This window comes from Cyphellophora europaea (assembly GCF_000365145.1).
Source record: "Cyphellophora europaea CBS 101466 unplaced genomic scaffold supercont1.3, whole genome shotgun sequence".
Lineage (NCBI taxonomy): Eukaryota > Fungi > Ascomycota > Eurotiomycetes > Chaetothyriales > Cyphellophoraceae > Cyphellophora > Cyphellophora europaea.
In genome coordinates, this window is record NW_008481809.1 from 3,407,869 (window position 1) to 3,427,014 (window position 19,146).

General features: G+C 53.0%; 3 protein-coding genes across 3 annotated transcripts; 1 reads left to right on the forward strand and 2 right to left on the reverse strand.

The window, feature by feature from the left end:
* Window positions 1–89: 89 nt before the first annotated feature.
* HMPREF1541_04219 (uncharacterized protein) lies at window positions 90–8,960 on the reverse strand (the record flags this gene model as incomplete). The annotated part of the gene is made up of 1 exon (XM_008718565.1): window positions 90–8,960. The coding sequence occupies one exon, from the start codon at window positions 8,958–8,960 to the stop codon at window positions 90–92; it is 8,871 nt and encodes a 2,956-aa protein (XP_008716787.1).
* A 228-nt stretch (window positions 8,961–9,188) lies between these two features.
* On the forward strand, window positions 9,189–14,441 carry HMPREF1541_04220 (uncharacterized protein; the record flags this gene model as incomplete). The annotated part of the gene is made up of 3 exons (XM_008718566.1): window positions 9,189–13,256; window positions 13,311–13,743; window positions 13,795–14,441. The coding sequence occupies 3 exons, from the start codon at window positions 9,189–9,191 to the stop codon at window positions 14,439–14,441; spliced, it is 5,148 nt and encodes a 1,715-aa protein (XP_008716788.1).
* A 355-nt stretch (window positions 14,442–14,796) lies between these two features.
* On the reverse strand, window positions 14,797–18,560 carry HMPREF1541_04221 (uncharacterized protein; the record flags this gene model as incomplete). The annotated part of the gene is made up of 3 exons (XM_008718567.1): window positions 14,797–16,438; window positions 16,483–18,035; window positions 18,081–18,560. 3 exons carry the CDS (start codon window positions 18,558–18,560, stop codon window positions 14,797–14,799), a joined length of 3,675 nt encoding a protein of 1,224 aa, XP_008716789.1.
* Between the last annotated feature and the right edge of the window lie 586 nt (window positions 18,561–19,146).

Genomic DNA, 19,146 nt, shown 5'->3' on the forward strand with positions numbered 1-19,146 from the left:
CGACTCCTCCATGAACCTTTCAGACGCATCCTTTTTAGAAAGATGCAGTCACTACAGGAAATAGCACTCCCTTCCATGCCTCCCTCATTCTATACATAAGCCGCCCACCCACAGAACAGCAGCGCCAAGTTCCGTTCATCGCTCGCCTGTCGGATCAGCTCGTTGACGGTGGCTTCGACGCTCAGGCCTTTGCCCAACTTCTTAGCCACCACCGCCAGGGCCCTGCTCGCCTCTGCACTCTCGTCAATGTCTCTTCTCCTCCCTCCGCCACCGGGGAGGGCACCGTCAGTTGTGCTCGTCGCATTGGTCTCCTGCCCTGCCCCGCCAGCACGATTTGCGTTTTCCTGCATTCGCGCCACACGCAGAGGGGAGACTGACCACGAGTAGAGAGGATCGTAGCGCAAGACGTCCAAGATTGTCATGATGGATTCCTGCTCGCGGCGCAAGGCCTCGAGCGTGAAGTTGCAGCATCGTCGGAATACACCTTCGACGCCGGAGATGCCCATTCCATCTACCAGATCGCGGGTCAAACGGAAAGGGACCACCTCGGGGATCGGCAGAACGCGACCTGCTTCGAAAGCAACACCGAGATCGATGTGAACCACTTCGCCAGTGTTGGTATCAAGAAGGATGTTGTGGCCATGCCTATCGCCGAGGCCAAGGACGTGACCGAGGATGGAAATGGCAGCGGTCGAGCGACTGTAATTGAGGCGCTTGTAGAACCAGTCATCTGGGTCAAGGAAATGCTCCATGAAGAAGAAGCGCATGACCGGGTGGAAGTTCTGACATACGGTGCGATAGGCTTGAATGCGCTGTCCGAGTGGTTTGGAGGAGGCGTTGCTGATCTCCTTGCGGCAACGGTTGTGTGTATAATCCTTGGGAAAGTAGCGATGGTGTGCTGGAAGCAAATACTCGTGTAGAGGCGTGGTGTTCTGGACGAACTCGATGATGCCAGCGTTGGCGAGCAGAGGAACGACTTTGTAGGTGCGGATCCCCAGCTTGCGCTGGCGAGTCGCGCGGTGATCTTGCAGAAGGTTGGACACCTGCTCGAAAACCTGTTCCATTATGCTGTCCTGTCGAAGATCATCGTTGCCACCTTTGAGCAGCATCTTGTGTCGGGAGCCATCCGTTGCAATGACTGCAGCCACCTTTGGAGCCGACACGCCACCGGCAATGGTGACATCGCGTTCAAAATCGACCATAACCGGGACGGAAGAGTACTTTCGATCAGGCCGAATGGCGATCTTCATAGTCGGTGGAGGGATCCGCCTGGAGCCGTTCTTCACATCTCGGATGAGATCAGCGCCGGCAGGAAGATTACTCAAAGGTAGCTTGGAGTTCATTTTGACATCCTTGTCGTTGAGCCTTGCTTGTGCGATTCTCACAAAGGCTATGTTGATATTGTGAACCGTAGGCCAAACCTCTTTGGACCTGCTTCGCTTCAAAATCGCATCTGCCAGCTTGTTCGCTGCCGCGTGGCGGGAGACTGCAACTTCGTCATTCTTGTTGCTCTTGCTCTTGCAAGCAGCAAAAAGCTGATAAAGGCTGTGGAATGGATGATCCGAACAGATGCGGAACATGATATCCATCAGGCACTGCTGAAACCCGTCCTCGCTGTCCAGAAGTCTCGATATCAGTTGGTTGACCAATCCCGCAAATTTCCATGACGGGACGTTTCTGAGATGAGTATTTACTATTTCGGTTGCCTTTGGTTCGTCGGCCTCATCGAGCCAGATGGTCAGCACTCGAAGCGTGTCGTTCGGAAAACTATCTGACGCTTTCAGCGAAAGAAGGTAGTGTTCGATGCATCTTAGCACAAGGCTTTCGCGGTTCTGCCGCACACGATCCCACTCTTCCTTGTCTAGCTTGTACCAAGTAACGGCTTTGCTGTAGGCATTCTTGATATGATCGCGATTCTTCGTCTCACGGTTATTCAGCAATTTTTTCAAGTCATCAATTTCGGCCTCCTTTGTCTCCTTGATGGCTGTGAGGCGATGGAACTCATCCAGACTTTCTTGATCTTGCAGCTGACCGTCACAGAACGCGGCGAATATGTGGAAGATCTGGCCTGCTTTCGCGCTTGCGGAGTCGGATCCAAGCTCTTTGTAGGCTGGCACCAGGTAGTTCTCGATGACTTCATTAGGAGGCTCAAGCCGTGCCTCCGTTACTTTCTGGCCGAGGTCTGCAAGTATCTCAGAGAGCGTAACCGGTATGGCTTGCTTGTCCAGGTCAGAGCTCTGACTTAGACCCCTCAGGATCTTAACCGAAGCACTTGCTTCCTCCTGCGCCCAAAGCGTTCTCGCTAGATCATAGTGTGAGGCGACCTCGATATTTACGCCCAGTGGCTCTGCTGTACGACTAAGGTCGGAGAAGTAGGTTGCGCGAGAGAGCGAAAATTGAGCACTGTTGTGCTTCTGCGCAAGCTGCAGAGATTGCCGAACTGATCTTGCCTCCAGGAGTAGCGCTTGTGGCGCTGTAAGACCGACAGCTGTACGCAGGTGCTGGCTGCGCGAGATGGTACCAAAGACATACTCCCGGGTGTTTAGAAACCTGGAGACAACATCGAAGTCTTCCTTCGAACCCCACTTGTCTATACTACCCAGGGACTCAAAGTATGACTCGATATCGTCTTTGCTGGAGCAAGATAGTGCATCCTTAGCTTCCGACAGAAGGGCCAGGCCGATGAGGCTCTCCTCATGCTCTCCGTGCTGAAGTCGAAATGTCGTTAGATGTTGGCCGAGGGACGACAGGCCATCGTCAAGCGATGCCATTATGGCATGTTTGTCGGACGCGGTCGAAAGAGCTCTCAGGTGACTGAGCGCAGACCCGGTGTGTTTTGTGGAAGTTTCCTCGGGCTGCACGTTCCAATCCAGTAGGCCGAATGCGGCATCATCAGCCATTATGGCCACTGCATTGAGCTGTCCATTTGACAGTCCGCTCACGACTTGTGATAGGCCTTTCAAATTGGCTGAACTTAGAGCCCGCACCGTGGCATTGGTCGAGTCTGCAAAGGCACTGGACCGGCCATCAGCACGGCCTCGAGCGTCGAACATGGCGGACTGGAACGAAAGCATCTTCTCCCCAGCGGCTTCATGTTCAAGTCGCTGGACAATGGACTGGACATCCACGTCTTCGTGGCCTGCATAGAAGAAATCAAGATCATCAACATTTTGGAAAATAGCATCAACAATGTCAGGAAGACTTCGTTCTGCTGAGTCCGTGGACCTGCGAGATGTACGACTTGACTGTAGATGTATGTTTGCCTGGTGCGACTCGAGTAGTAGTAATGCGGTATGCCACATCTGACAGCGTGCCGCAGCTTTTGCAGCATCTGCATAGGAGACATCAAGCCACCCATCCCGTCGGGAGATATTGTTCTCGTTTGGTATGCTGCATCTTCGGAGGTAGATGATAGTATCAAGGGCGAGACGAGTGTCCTGTTGTCGTAGTTTGTTGTCGTTCGCGAACAGGTCTGTGAAAATGTCGGAGAGTTTGGCACGAACCTTCTGGGAGCCGTCTAGCTCTGCTGACAGAACAATATGCACCACATATGGTAGTAGAAGTGCGGCTGATTCAGGCTCAATGCTTGCGAAACACTCGAGTGTACTGAGAATGAGATCCTGCTCCAGTTCAGTGCACAAAGTGACAAGCAACTCTGCAGCCCAGTTTTGACGAGCCATAGTGAGATGCCAATGTTGAAGTGCTCTTCCTTGTCGAGCCTTGCCTGACTGATTCCGCATGGCAGGACAGATGACCTTTTCGAAGCGGAGTTCCTTCAACAAGCGCTGACTTGATTCTGAGCTGAGTAATTCAGCTACATGGCTGGACTCGAGGCCACTCGCAATAACCTGGAGACACTGTTCGGCCGATGCTGCTGCTGCTCCGGTCTGAGACCAGAGTAATCTTTCCCAGAATATAACGATGCTACCATAAGACGACGACTCATTCAGACTGTGTCCAGCCTGAATCAGCGGATCTGCCTCCCTCGTAAGGGACACGCTTGCAAACGGACCCTGGAGCGATATCCCTTTGCCGATTGTGTGAGCAGCCCACGCTTGGAACTGTTTATTGACTGTCGCATGGCGCAAGGTCTTCTCTAGGGTCGGTATCATCCGGGCTGCGTCTGCAGGGGAAGCCAGTATGTCATCTGCTGGACTAGTGGCTCCGACGAAATCGTTACAGAGGATCGAAATTGATAAATAGTAATCCGTTGGTTGTAGCAATGGCTTTTCGGAGCACTGGTCCTCGAGCAGCAGAAGGAGAACTGCCCCCTGGTGTGAACTCTGTGAGCTGCTTCCACTACCATTCATGGATTTCGCATGTCCAACGATGGCACAAAGTGTCTCAAATTTTGACTTCTCTCCCTCTTGCACTTCTAACCCAAGCAAATACGTACCAAGCCAGTTCCGGAATGATTCAGCATTGGACATAGTCGAGAGGAAATGGCTCTCTTGTGTGGTGCTGTCTTGAGACAAGGCAACGAAAGCTGTAAGAGACGCGAAAACAGAAATACTAAGCCCGGCGACGAATGACAGGCGCGATTGTAAGTATCTTTGCCCCTCCTTTAGTAGGTACTGGTAGATGTTAATTGCATCCTCAGAACACTGAAAGACGGTGAGATAGGGGCGCAGATTGTGCAGGAGCATCTCGAGAGGGTATCCTCGTACAGAATCTGCAGCGCCTAATGCGACAACGATCCGCAGCTTACGCAGTACAGTGGAAGCATGTAGAGGACCAAGCGCAGGGTGAGCGCTTTGCAGAAGAGAGCGCTGTACAAAGGTCAGCATTGCGGGTGACCAGATGTCAGCGAATTCGTGGTCGGTCCGACTGCAGAGCCACTGAATCTCGTCAATCAGGAATCGAGAACGGAAATTTGGTTGTTGCACCGAAAATGATACCGCACCAGACTTCGACGTGTGACACATCTCACGGAAAACGGCCAGGGCTTTCACCAGGCCAGCCTTTTCGAAAGCCCTCTCGATGTTCCGATCATCCTGCAACGTCTTGAACAACATGGCTATAATTGCAGGTAGCTCCGCCTGGATCGACAGAGCATAGGTCGATGTTGTGAGGTCTTTTCTTATTGCTGCCTCGGAATTTGCTGCAAGCTGGTCTTTATCTGGGATAGAGATTTGGGACGCCAGGCAATATGCCTCTGCGCGCGCAAAGTTTTGTTGCAGCATGGCTTTCCACGTCTTATCGAGGATCTCAGCAAGCTCTTTTGCGTGTGCTCCAGAAGAACGAAGCGCAGTCTGAGCGACTAGCTCATCCTCATTCTCCAGGCAAAATTCTTTCAGAGAGTGGTAGCCAAAGGTGCGAAATGGTACCTCATTGAGCTTCCCTAGTCCGAGCCACGTATGTAGGATTGGGGAAGAGAACAACGAGAACAGCTCCTTTGGGGATCCCAGGTGAAGCTTCGTGCACATGCTGACGACCTGCGATGAGCCAAGCTCAGCTAATGACGGCACACTGGCAGCAGTCTCGAAGAGTGAATAGATCGCCTGCCGGAGAATCGTATGCCATTTGGAACCTAAGTCTGCCAGGATGTGAAAACGTGCGCTGATACCATCGATGTTATCGTTGTTCCTTGGCAGCGCATCTACGATATCACCGAAGATTGCACCGTGCTCACTTAGCACAAACCGCTCGAACAGTCGGGTCAGAATAGGTGCAATTCGAACCTTAATGAGGCACGAAGCGTCGCGGAGGACGTTCAGCAGACTGGTTCGTATCGATGGATAGCTCCCCTTTCCGAAATTGGGAGCGTGGCTTGCAACAGCGTCGAGCATTTCTGCAATGCTGTACAGGACTGTCGAGGAGGCCCTGCGTTTACCCATCACATCCTCAATGAAATGCGTGTACATGTCATCTGTCAGTGATACTAAATCATCTGTGCCATCGGCAGTCCAGTACTGGGCAAGGTAAGTGAGGGTCTTGGCACAGAGACACAGCGCTGCCTCACTTCGTTCAAATTTGCTTTTGTGGAGGCATGCGTTGATTAAAGCTTCAATGAGCCTGGCAACATCCTGGCGTTCGAAGGAAGGGTGAATTGCGAGGAAGCTGTAAAGGGACTTTCGAGCATTGAGAAGCTCCTCCGGCTCTAATAGCAAGACTTCATCGACGAAGGATGCCGAGGCCTTGGCTGAGAGATGGCCATCGCTGCGGCCTTTCTCTATCTCCGAAGTAAGGTCTAGGATGCAAGACGCCAGGCTGTCAGCTAGTACTTGGGCGTTGAGTGGCTCGCGTCGCACAACATCCACCTGACAGACCGCGGATGAGAGCTGTGATCCTTGCGAAGTCCGTGAGTGAACTGTCTCGAAAACCTCTGCGTCGTCATCAATCTCCGCGTCTTCAGATTGCTGGACTGCGTCCTTGAGCAATTGACGGAGCACTATTGTGCAGGGCAAGAGTTGCTTCGCGTGAAAATAGTCTTCCGCGTAAAGACCATCTTGGACTCGTAGAACCCTAGAAGCTACGAGAAATAATCGACTATGGGACTCGGGATTCTTTTTGGAGAGCAAGTCCTGAATCGAAGCCCACAACTGTGTCGGCAGCTCTTGCGTAGTATTCGGCGGCGTCGGGTCATTTGTGGATCGCCCAGAGCTTGCGTAGCTCACCACGCAAAGAGACGTTGCAATGAGAAGGATGTCATTGCTGACACCACTTCCTCGTGATGCTGAATTGAATATCCCCCAAGAACCTTGGAAGTCGTGTAGCTTGACTTGCAAGAGCTCGACGATAGCAGACTCAAGACGAAGACGAATTTTGCCGCTCAGTGAGACTGACGTGAGGTTTATGACCTGATTCGACGTTAACTCAACAGCGAATGGGCTCCCAGCCATAATAAATCCCAGGTCTTGTGATTCTCGAGACCACGCTTCGAGTAAGGCGAGTGACGATACACTCTGTTGTCTAGGTACGGTTTTGATCGCCAGACTCGCGCCTTTTAGGGCTGCCAGTAAGGTACACACGAGCTCTGGTTGAGCGTAAGCTGCCACCTGTGCATTGTGTATTCGATCGAGCGTGCTTGGTAGGCTCCAATAGATTGAAAGCCATGATATGACTTTCATGCTGAAAGCCTCGAAGGCGGTCTCACGGTCGAGGAGATCTGATTGCAAGATGTTGATGAACATCAGGAAGGCGGTATCTGCGAGGATGCCGGGGCCATTCTTACCACCGGAGAAAAGAGAGCTCTGCAAGAGAGGCGCGGTCAGGTATGTTTCAAGTAGCCGCCTCTGAACCACAGTCGCAATTAGTAGACAAGCAGGACGAGCTAGATTCGCCGTAGCAGTTGCCCTGCAGGTCGAGTCCCACACACGCTTCCAGAGCACCCCGTACCGGCTGTCCGCAGCTTGTCTCAACAAAGCAAGATTTGTCAAGACCAACAGAGTCCAAGGAGTAGCGGGTGAGCTTTCGTTGGCAAGCAAAGCAACTAGATCCTCGAACACGTATTGATGGTCCTCAAACATCTGATCACCGAAGGGCTCGCTCAAGCTCCAGGCCAGGATCTGAAGTGAGGTAACCTGAGCCAAGCCAGTGCTCCTCGTGGCTTGTTGGCAGAGCTCTCCAAAAGGAGTCAACACCTTCCGACGTTTTCTGGGCTGGTTCTGCGATATGTCGTCCTGTTCTGACTGTGGCGTCGAGGTATGAATTCCGTAGTGTAATCGAGCTATTGTCAAGAGCATAAGCCAGTTCGAAAGCGGAGAGGCTAAACTGGGCTGAGCAATCAGAGCATGACAGACCTGGCCAGTTGGGTTCATCCTCAGGAGGAGGGAAAGGTCATCAATCTGGAAGATATCCCGAATGCTTCTGCTTTGATACTCCGTCTGTAGGACGTCCAGCAGCTGCGTTTTGGTGTCGAGCTCGAGAGCGATCGGTGACGTAGGCTTTGCCACAAAAAAGCACTGGCAGAATGACAGAGTTCCAAGCAGCTGATCTCGTGTTGTCGAAGACTTCGTTGTCCATATTCGTCGAAAGATTGGGACGAGTGCGAGGATACTTCGGTGCAGCAGACGAACGTCACTGCCCAGCAGCACTTGAGCCACATTGTTGAAAGTTTCGAGAGCCACGTCTTGTGATCTTGTCGTCGAGAACAGACAATCGATCACAGTATCCAGAATCAGCTCCGCTCTCTCAAGGACGGGAGCATTCGCTTGCGCAGTCAGAGAGCGTAGAGCAGCGATCAGGTCGTCCAGTGTCTTGTGAGACTTTGATTGCGCACCGCGAGAAGCCGCAGAATGGCTTATCCGTACAGAAAGAGGGGTTCCACTCTTAGATAAACTTGCCTCTCGGCTCGAAGCAAACGAACTCCCGAGGATATCATCTCCTGTTGACACAGATATCAAGTTGACGATGAATTCGAGATAGCCTTGCCACTGCTTCTCCTTCAGACATTCTGTAAACGAGGCATAGTCTACCAGTACTCGGAATGCTTTGATGTAATCAGTACGAAGAGGTTCGCATAGCTCATCATCAGATATGGGCAGAGACTCTCTGATATGGTCTAGTACCGAAGTAGCGGTCTTGAAACTGAGCACGGCATGACCGGCTTCGACTGTGGCGCGGAGGGCCGCCGCACAAACTTCAAGCTTGTCGGTAGCAGTGGTCGACTTGGAAGATCGAGTGGCCTTGACATGGGCCGATCTGGATGTCTTCACGGCTTGGTAGATCCATTCGAGCACGCGATGGAGATCGTGATCAGCGAGAGTATCCCGATTGCGTCTCGATTTGAGAACGGATGCAAGCTCCTCGATGCCATTCTTTCTCACATTCTTAGTTGTCCCATCGAGCTTCGCTGGTGCGCACGTCAGTATATGGTCAACACGGGATCTGCGCGAGTACGCGCGAAAGGTCTTCAGAGGGTTCGGGGCGTACCTAAAGCCGAGAAGATATCGTCCCTCTCGTCCCTGGCCATCTGACCAACTGCATCCACTGTGGCTCGTGCGAGACTCGACGGCCATCATATGGAGATAGCACCAAGCTTGTCGAAAAATTACTAGGAGCAGGAAAGCGATGGTGAATAAGCTGTGCCTTCCGCGTGATGCTGGGTTTCCTTCTTATAAGCGAGCCGCGCCAAGACTTTCTCCGCCTCCGCCTCCAACGCGCTCCAAATTCTTTGCATTGTATCTCGACGCGTCCTCTCTGAGCACAAACTGTACCGCACATCGCCGCTGAACGTCTCGGTCAGTATGGACAGCCTTGAAAGACTCCAGGGTCTACATGCTGACCTAGTGGCCTTCACCGAGAAGCGCCTGGCGACGCTCGATCGCCTTCTCTTCGAACTTGAGTCAACCTTGGACGACTTCCGCAATCTGCTTGACAAGCCCGAGCCCTCGGAGAAAGATAAGGAGTTATACAGGTCAGGCAAAGTGGTTCTTGGTGATGCAACGGACGCCACAGAATTCGGCATTAACGACGAGTTCAAACACATCAGCGTCGCTTTGGGCACCGCAATCGACCTTAACGAGATCGAGACAGCCAAAATCATTGTTAGAGACTATGGCGACACTGTCGGACCAAACCTCACTTTCATCGCGAAAGCTGTAGCCGACTATCAGGACCGTCGCGATCTCCTTCTACAGTCTCTGCGCCTGGTGTTGCAACATGCGGAGGATCTCGAACTAGATTCAGCTTTGCGACTTGACGGGTTTGAGAAGATCGTCAAAGAGGTCTTGCAAACCACAGTAAAGCCTGACAATGGATCTCTTTACATCTCAAAATGTCTGGCTGGCTTGCAGATGCTCGAAGACCGGTACAACGCTGTGAACAACCAACTACAAAACAAGGAGACCGTGGGGCAGCTTGCTGGGCCAGAGTACGATGCAATCCTAGAGTTCCAGAAGGGTAGCCTTCTTAAACAACACGAAGCCCTGAGCTGCATTCTTGCTTATCTTTTCAAGCCAGAGCCCGGCTATTCGAGCATCAATGATCTGCATAAGCTGCACGCCACGACGCAGAGATGGCAAAAGCTTGATATCCTGCTCGTGCATTACCTACCTGCATATTCTGCAGCTTTCAGAAAGTATGGTCAAGTGGACTACGTATCCGAGCCTGGACCTGCACAAACTCTGAATGGCATTTTCGGCGCTTTGCCGAAGCCAGATCGCGCAGCTACCGCTCTCGACCCTTTTCATGCAGTCTTGCGCGCTTGCTGGACTGTGCAGTATAGCAGTCTGTTCGGGCCTGGCCGAGAACATGAGCCAGATGCGAAGAGGTGCCCGGAGCAGCTCAAGTACGCCTTAAAGGAACATGCTCTCAGCTTTCTCCTAGCTATCTCCTTGACCATAACCAACAATGCTTGGCGCCCCCCTGCTCGTAATGAATTGGTGCTTCATCTTCTGAGCAATTCTCCCGAGTTCAGCTTGGACGGGGAGCAGACATCAGAATACTTCCGTATCATGATGATGGAGTCCCTGGAATCGTTCACCGAAGCATGGATCTCAAACATGCCCGATAGCATTCGACAGTTGAAGACTGAAGAAGACGAGTTGCGCTTAGAACAGATTGCTACGATGCAGCAAGGCATCCGCCCCGACCCCAAGTCAGATCGCCCTCTACCTATGCATATGGAAGCCCTCTTACTTTTGATCTCGTTCGCATTTGAGAATCGACCAGATGCAGCGGAGCAATGGTGGGAGGATCAAGAGAGTACACTGTACGGCTTCCTCTTGTGGGCCTCGAAAAGACAGACTGTTCCCCGTGTCAGCGCATTCTGCGAGATGCTCTGTTCGATTGCCGAGGGTGCGGATGGAGCTGCAGCGGCTCACACTTTTCTTCTGGAAGAATCAGTTCCTACCTCTTTATCACGATCGCGCCGTGTACCGTCCATGAACTTTGCACAGATGTTTGCCGAGCTCGAACTGTATGCTCTCAAGGTTCACGAACGAACTACGACATCGAACCTGGCGAATCGCAAAATTCTCCCGACTGATATGAACGAAACCGAGACCCCGATCATGTTGTCATCTTACCTAAGGCTTATCGCTCATCTGTGTCGGCACAGTCCCGTTACGAGGCAGTTCGTGCTACAACATTCTGTCGACTTCCCGCGCGTGCTGCTCTTGCTAAGCTCTGGTCCGGTTCCTTCGTATCTCAAAGCCAGCATCTTTGCCACCCTCGATGCTATGCTAACAGACAAGGATTGGCATAGAGGCGCAGCGATGTGGGTCAAAATCGATGAATGGGCGTCAAATGGCAGCGAGCTTGTCAAATCCGCCACAACGAAGACGGATGCCACTCCTGCGTCAACAATTGCTGCCCTCCAGAATACCCTGGCAACGATCGCCTCGTCGATCGATCAATATGACGCTTTCGTGAGCCTCTTGCGCACATTATTAATCCCCGTGCAAGGACACAGCCTGCCGACTTTTCCCCAGGATCTCGGCTCGACATATCGGAGCGCCGGAATCGTGCCATACATCGATTTCCTTTGCGGGCAAATCCTGACCAAGCGCCTTGGTGAAGTATCAGAAACGCCGCAAGCGCTCCTGTGTACATTTCACTGCCTCGATGCAATTGCAATTGGCCTGGAGTCGTTCGATCAGAACAGAGCTGCTTTACTCAACCGCGGGCTAGCAAAGACTGCGTCGACAGAGATTGTCACCTACATGCAGCGGCATCCTTTTGCAAGGCTGATGCAATGGGTTTTGAGCACAGAGATGGACAAACCTCTCATGCGAATATTCAAGTCTTCCCAACAAGATGTGACTGGCGCTTTCTCCGAGTCGCCACTCGTTCAAAGCATTCAGCGAACGGTCGATGTCATTAACCAAGCCTTGACATCGCAGGCAACCTATCTCGATGTAGTCAAGCCACTACTTAAAGAGACACCCTACGAGAGATCTTTGGTTGGCCAGGCATCTATGGAGGAGCACGTCTTGGCACACCCCGAGATCATTCTAGACTTGTGTCAGTATGCAGCAAGCGACCACCTTGATCTGTCGTTGAAGGCCTTATCACTTCTCCAGAAGCTGTCCAGCTCGGCGAAGCTGAACAACCATTTCATGGCCCAGCATACCTTTCACGATCGATCAAGGCGAATTGTCGACCTTCTCGGCCCGAACGCTATCGCCACCCTTATGAACGTATCAGAGTTGCTTGCTGTCAAGCTCCAGGTCGATGAGCGTGAGCTCGAGGGTGCTTTCGAAGCCCCGGGCTACCTGTACAAAGACGGGGTGATTGCTTTCTTGAACGCCTGCTTGGAAACACAACCCGAGCTGGCGAACATTGCCCACATCTTACTTGGCTTCAGGCGACTCGGGGAGCGCCTGACTGTTGCAGATGCGTTCGAGAATGGTATGTCGTTATTTGACGGCCTCATAGCTCTCGTTCGGGACTATCCGCATGGTGACGAGACTGGCTTTGTGTCTTGGTTAATACATCTCAAATCTGCTGGCATGCAAGTTCTGCGTCAGCTTTGGTCGTCACCAGTGTCTACTGAGATCACAATCTCGCAACTGCGGCGCTACCAGCTCCTGAAGACGCTCATCGCGAGTCAGGAGGTGATCTCAGAAAGCAGTCACTGGGACGGCAAGCTTATGTTTGACCCAGAGTACTGGTTCTCAAGGTCAGGAGACGCTTTGACAGAGCTATTAGATTTTCGTGGCGCGTTGTACCTCTATACGTCCCAGGAAATCCGTACCGCATCTTCGGAGAACCTTGCCACTGTGATGAAGCAGCACTTGCAGACAATGCTTGGTAGCGATATTGCGGGAATGCCTCTTGGGCATGCGAATCTTTTCGATCTTGCCGACTTCCTGGAGCTGGATCTGTCGTTTGACATTGTCGTACCAGAGACGCAGTATTTTGGTATGCTTGATGCTACCGGTTTCATGACTGAGGCTACAGATGATAAACCCAGCCTTCATGATGTATCGCTCATCAAGGAAGCTCTTCAGGGAGACAAAGACGAGCTTCTGAAGCGACAAGGCCAGCCCACTTCTTCTGCCCCGATCGATGAGGAGCAACTTCGCTTCGAAAGTGAGATGATTGCAGCTCACCTTGAAGCGAAAAATCGCCTGCTGCTGGCACGTCAAGCATGGCGGACGACACTGCGCAGCTATGTTGACATGGTTGTTGCCATCATTGACTGTTGCCCGATGGAGGCATCTGCCAAGACACAATTCATCTTGCAAGTTCTTCAGCTCATCCTCCCCAAGCTTGATGCCCTTGTGGCTCAAGAATCTGAGGACACGATAGAATTAGCACGGATTGCTGATAGTCTGCTCTTCGCGTTGTCGTCGATTAGCACATCGGAAGTCCTTCGTGATCAGGCTTCCAGTCAGATCAACGTCGAGCACGAACGACTCAAGCAGGAGCGGCTTGATAACATCATCACCGAGAAGCTCTTCCAGCTCTTCCGAGCCAGCGTTGATGGGATTCTTATGGCCACCGGCGCTCCGGGGCAACGCAGCATCCTCTACAGCATCTGTACGCAATATCTGAATCGTATCACCAGTGCTGACACTGCCAACAACGACACCAATCGAAAGGCCCGCGCCAACAGCATGGATTGCATTCGCTCCTCGAACATGCGGCTAATCAACATACTGTCCGATGATGCCGAGGACGGCGCCGATAGCTCCCGGTTAAATGCCCTCAATCTACTCTCACTCCTCGTGTCCCTCGCCCGTAGCGAAAAGTCGTCCTACGTTCTCGACTCCCTGGTCAACGCCAACGTCCTCGAGATCATCATTGATCCCATCAAGCACATCGCCGCTGACTTCCAGGACACCGAGCCTTCACGTAAGACTGCCTCTGCCCTTTTTTCACCGGGTTACTAATGCAAACAAATAGTCCGATACCATCTGCTAACCCTTCACCAATCCCGGATGCTTCTACTTCTACACATCTCTCTTACGCGTGTCGGGGCCGCCGCGCTGCTTGACGCTGGCCTTATACCCGCAATCCGAGACTCGCTCCTTTTTCGCGCCGACCCTGACTTGGGCTTCTCTGCTCCTGCGTCGGCCTCTGGTACCAACATGTCATCTTTCAACCAAAGCCTCAACCCACGACAAGCCCGCAATGCTACCGCCCTCTCGCAACAAGCCACCACCACGATGGCCAGCCAAAGTGCGCTGCAGAACTACTATCAACTACTGGCACCAACACTGCGAGTGCTGCTCAGTGTCTTCACGAGCCGAGGGAGTCAGAATGAGCAGGCGGTATTCCTGGCTCGGTCATTCCTGACGGACTATCGCGCCAACATGGTGGGAGTTTTCAAGAAGTGGAGGGGAGTTAGTGGCAAGGTGAACCGTGGGGGTGAGCGGGTGCTGGGGGAGTGTGTCTGGGGCTACACAGGCTTGGTGGCGATGAGCGGCTGGCGGGAGTGGGAGGACGGCGAGATGGGAGGTGATATGGGTGGTATCGAAGGAGTCGGTATGTCTGCGAGTGGGAACGGTATGGGCAGTGTGCGGGCTGGCAAAGGTTACGGCTTTTCGTGATGCGTCCTCGATGTGTCGAAGATGGTGCTCAGCACTCTGAGCAACTTGGTCAGCGAAGAGCAATTGGAAGACATCGTAGACGAGTGGACAGCCCAGCGCTAGTGTCATGACATGACTTTTCATTCATCTTCTATGTCTAATCTCAAACTTTTTGGTCGGTCTGGTCGCCGATATGAGCGGGACTGTCATCTGCTCGAACTAGTGGCCGATGTGCGATTGAATCAAGGTCATATGGATCGCATCTCATTCTCGCACAGGGTATCATCGCGGAAAATCACAAAATCAATAAACACAGCCAGAAGTTACTTCTTCGGCCAAATCGTGGTTCATACCCAAAATGGTGGCAACCCCTCAATCAGACCTCGCGGATGCCACCGCGGCTGGGACTGCGGCGGTCAAAGGGGTCAGCGCGGGCCGCAGGGGTGGCACGCCGTCTGGGGCTATCTCGGTTGCCACGGGACTTGTCAAAGGTTTCTCGCGTCGCGCTGTTTGAAGTCTCAAGCGCAGATGAGCTAGCATTTGGGATTGCTGTGACCGCGTCCCAGTGCTGAACACGGGGCTGAGGGATGGTGTTGGGACCATAGTCTATGTTGACGGTTCGAGAGGAAGGGACATGTTCGGAAGGTGTGGCCTCTAGAGCTTCAAGCTGTGCAGCCATACTACCATAGAGGCCGTGAATGTAGCTGTCATTGCTGACACTTCGGTTGTGACCTCGAAGGCGGAAAGCATAGCTTGACTCACTTGGGTTGCGAGAATGGCTGCGAGCGTGACCCTCACTCTGCTCGCTTGCAGAGTTGGCCTCAGTCTCCGCGTTGTATTCAATTGCCATCTGCTGTCGCTGCTTGATGACGAGCAGGGCTTTAGTGAACATTTTGTCGAACATGGCAAAGGTGATGGGTGGCGCGTCGAGCATCTCCAGTATGCGCTGAGAGTCGTTCAGCCACTTTCGAATAACGCTGTCGCCGACGCAGAAGGTGCGCACAAGCATTTCGTTCGCCATGACACCCCAAGCATGTAGCGCAGCAGTCAGTGCAACGGGGTCGCGAGCGATTGATCCGCAGAACTCGATGGTTCTAAGGTTGTCTAGGATGAGAGCACGCTGAGTGCGCATATCGAACTGATATTCGACGACTTGGGCCAAATTCTTAGATTCCCAATCATGTCGAAACTTGTCAATGCTGGTCCTGGAAATGCGTTTCTGTTCAGCTTCCCTAACGAGAAATCGGTTGGCGCTAATGACTAACATCATTTCCAGATCAGCTTGTAGACGAGCTTGATAAGATGGATCGAGAGAGATAGGGAATGTCGACGGTGCGAGGAGCTCCGGCGCAGACTTGCCCGTAGCATAGTCTTCCATATGACTCTCGTGCTGTTGTTCTTCCATGTCCGCAGCAAGGAAACCGTGCTTGATCTTGTGGCTCCATTCTTTCAGACTCTTCTTCGCGCTGCTGCCAGGAGTAGGGTCTCTCGTCCCGGACGTCGAACGTTTCGGGTCTTTAACAGGAGTCTTCTTGCCCAAACCCAGAAGTCGCTTCATTGGGGACTGAGAGCGTTTGGCTGGCTTCGGAGGACTTCTTACACTTAGTGGAGAGGATTCGTTCTGGTGCACGGGCGTCTGAGCGCGTGCTTTCATCCTTCCGCGAGATTCCTCGAGGTCAGTGCTAGGTTGCTCAATGTTCGAGGAGAGTCCAGCCCGTGAGGACACAGCAGCAACACGCTGTTGTAGGAAGGGCTGCTTGGGACTGGCGGATGAGCTTGTATGCACGTACATAGACGGACCATAGTGGCCATGCGCGGGAAGACCCGCAGTGCTTAGCTCGTCAGTATACGGATCCGAGTGTGAACCAGGCAACTTTGGCACAGGCGTCACTTCGCTGTCCAGTTCCTCTCCAAAGTGCTGTACAATATTGCGCGGCGCATAGGTAGACGGCGCCGATACAAGAATAGGTGCGTCTGAATAGGGGTTGCGCGCGGCATCGCTGGAATATGACAAGCGCCTACGAATGTTAGTGAGAGCACTGCAGACTTGTTGCACACTTACGGTAGGGCTTCCTGCACGTACTTCTGGGGCTCAGGGTGAGAGGCTTTGCTGCGGTGGCTGACGAAATCCACCGGCAGAATCGGCGCAACGTCCATTTCTGAGGAGTCGAGCAGATCTCGTGTGGTATTACGGAAACGTTGCTTGCTAGAGGCGGAGGAAGCTTGAGTGGAAGCGGAGGAAGCAGTCAACGGAGGGTTGGCATGGCTGCTGCGCATACGTGACGGTGATGAACTTTGAGTGCGCGAAGAAGCGGCTTGAGCACGCTCGCTAGGACTCAGTGGAAGAGGTTTGTTGTAATACCCAGATGAAGATGTACTGCGCGGCGAGCAGGTACCGTCGTAGCCGGCAGATATCGTCATAGCCCGAGGTCTTCTGTCGCTGACTTTTCGCTTCGGAGAGGCACTTGAAGATTCGAGGAAACACAATGCACTGTGGTCTCTTCCAATACTGAACGAGCGACGTAGCTCAGTTCGCTCTTTCTTTTCGCCGAATCTGAACAAGGAGAGTAGGCGAGCAATATGGCTCTTGCGCTTCTCTGGCTGTCCATGCGATGCGCTTTCAGCTCGACCACTATCTTCTTCAGTGTGCTCTTTTTCAGTGTTGTCATTGGTCTTGGCCTCTCGGTTGCTGGAGCGATGATTGTGACTGGGCGTCACTGGGGTGCGGATTTCACCTGCCAAGAGCGCCGCATTTCGATGTGCCTGCTGAAGGCGGTGCAGACCTAATGCTTCGTCGCGACCAACATCCAGGCAGAGTTGCTTCGGCTTGGAAACTTCTGGAAAGTCATGAGAGCGGCGCACGTCTTCGCGAAAGTTGTCAACGGCAGTTGAAGCCTGACGAATGGCAATGTTCTCGGACTGCTCATTGTCAGTCGTGTGTTTGGCCTCATTCTGCTCGGCATAGACGGCGAAATCCGCGGCTTCTGAACCCGGAATATAGCGCAAAGGCCGCAAAGTTGCAACACCATTGCTCGCAGCTTCGCCTGGGCCAGAATTATCCAACGCCCCTGCTGTCAAAGCAATCCATGCCTCGTGAACAGCTGGGCTGAGATCCGAGGAGTCAATCTGCATTGGGGCAATGCAGGCTCCCGCCGAAGACGAAGCCGATGAGATAGTCGGCCGATGGGAGAGGATCGAGTCCAACCGTGTGATTCTGCCAAGGTCTTGTCTGCCATTTGTGGTCTCGCCTGGGGGCGACTCTTCAAACGTATTACCTGTTGCGAACAGAGTACGATATCGCTGGTGTGCGAACGCCGGGGTCATTATGCGATTGCCACCAGCGCCATCTGATTTTGGCGAAGGGCCATGCGCGTGTTCACCAAAGTAGTTGGGGGAAGCAGCCAAAGAGTGTTCGTGGCTTGAGTTGGTGGTAGGCTGTGAAGCAGCAGCTTCCGAAGCCGAAGCCGCCGACTGATCACCACCCTCGGAGATACTGGATGCAGCTGAAGTGGCACGCAGGAAATTCAAGGCCCGAATTTTCCGAACTTGGGTTGGGGTGGCTGGAGGCAGGATGCGCACTCCTATGTGAGGGACCCAGGGATTCTGAGGATTGATCTGGAGCAAGTCAGCAGGACGCGCAACAGAGACTGGAAGACCTACGTTGCGCAATCGAAAGTTCTTCTTCCATGGTCTCCAAATGTCAGTATCCAATCCGAGACCTGCACCGGCGGTATCATCCTCCTCAAGGATGTCATGGAGCAGACTGATAGCGTCGCTTGCGCCGTCAGGACCATACTTCCACCAGATGGAGGAATATGCCTCCTCCATGCCGATTGAGTAGATATACGAGTTCACGACCTTGTCTCCGACAGCGTTTAAGAAGTCACGACACTCGTCTTCGTTGAATTCACGATCGACATCCATGGCATCGTTGAGCAGTGGCGACCGACCCAGCGCGGCAGCGGCGGCCGCTGGCCGAGGCATGGCCGTCAGCTCCTGGGCAAGGGCTTCTGACACAAGAAACAGAATAACGAAGGACTGTGCGCAAAGCGTTGCAACATGCGATGTGAGGGTGCAGAGGATAAAGGTGACGCGCGAAAGGTGGTCCCAGGCAGAAGTTTTGAGAAGTTGCAGCCGCATGCCTGCGCTCCCTTCTGCTGTTACCGCATTAATGTTAATCCGAAGGAAGGTGAGCAGGGTGGCAATTGTCGAGCGAGTTCAGGTTTTGGTATCTCACACAGCCAGGACATGTCCTGGTTCAACCTCAAGTCTGCACCGCCCAGAAAGCTGTTGGGATATGTTGGAGTTCCCGATACTATCTTGACGAGCCGATCGAGCACGCTGGGACATATCGGCGCTTAGCTCTTGCCCAGTGCTCACAAACTTACTTGTTGGCAATTCCATCTCGGAGTGATTTTGATGTTCGTATTGAACGCAACGCATGGCCTACGGACGAGGTCTGTCAGCAACACAGATACGCAAAGCAAAACGCCAGACGATCCTTGACCTTCTCCCGCACCCTACCACGCCCTTCACGATGAGCTCATTTGTCAACAGATTGGAGGAGTGCGGACTGTCGAGTGAGCGACGGTACATTCATTCTCAAAGCTTTCTGACTCAGAGTGGGAACCGCTGCGTAGCAGCACGCCGGTTTCGTGGCCACAGTCATACCTAATGAGCATACCCGCGAATGAGTCGACCCGAACCAGCTCTACCACTTGTAATG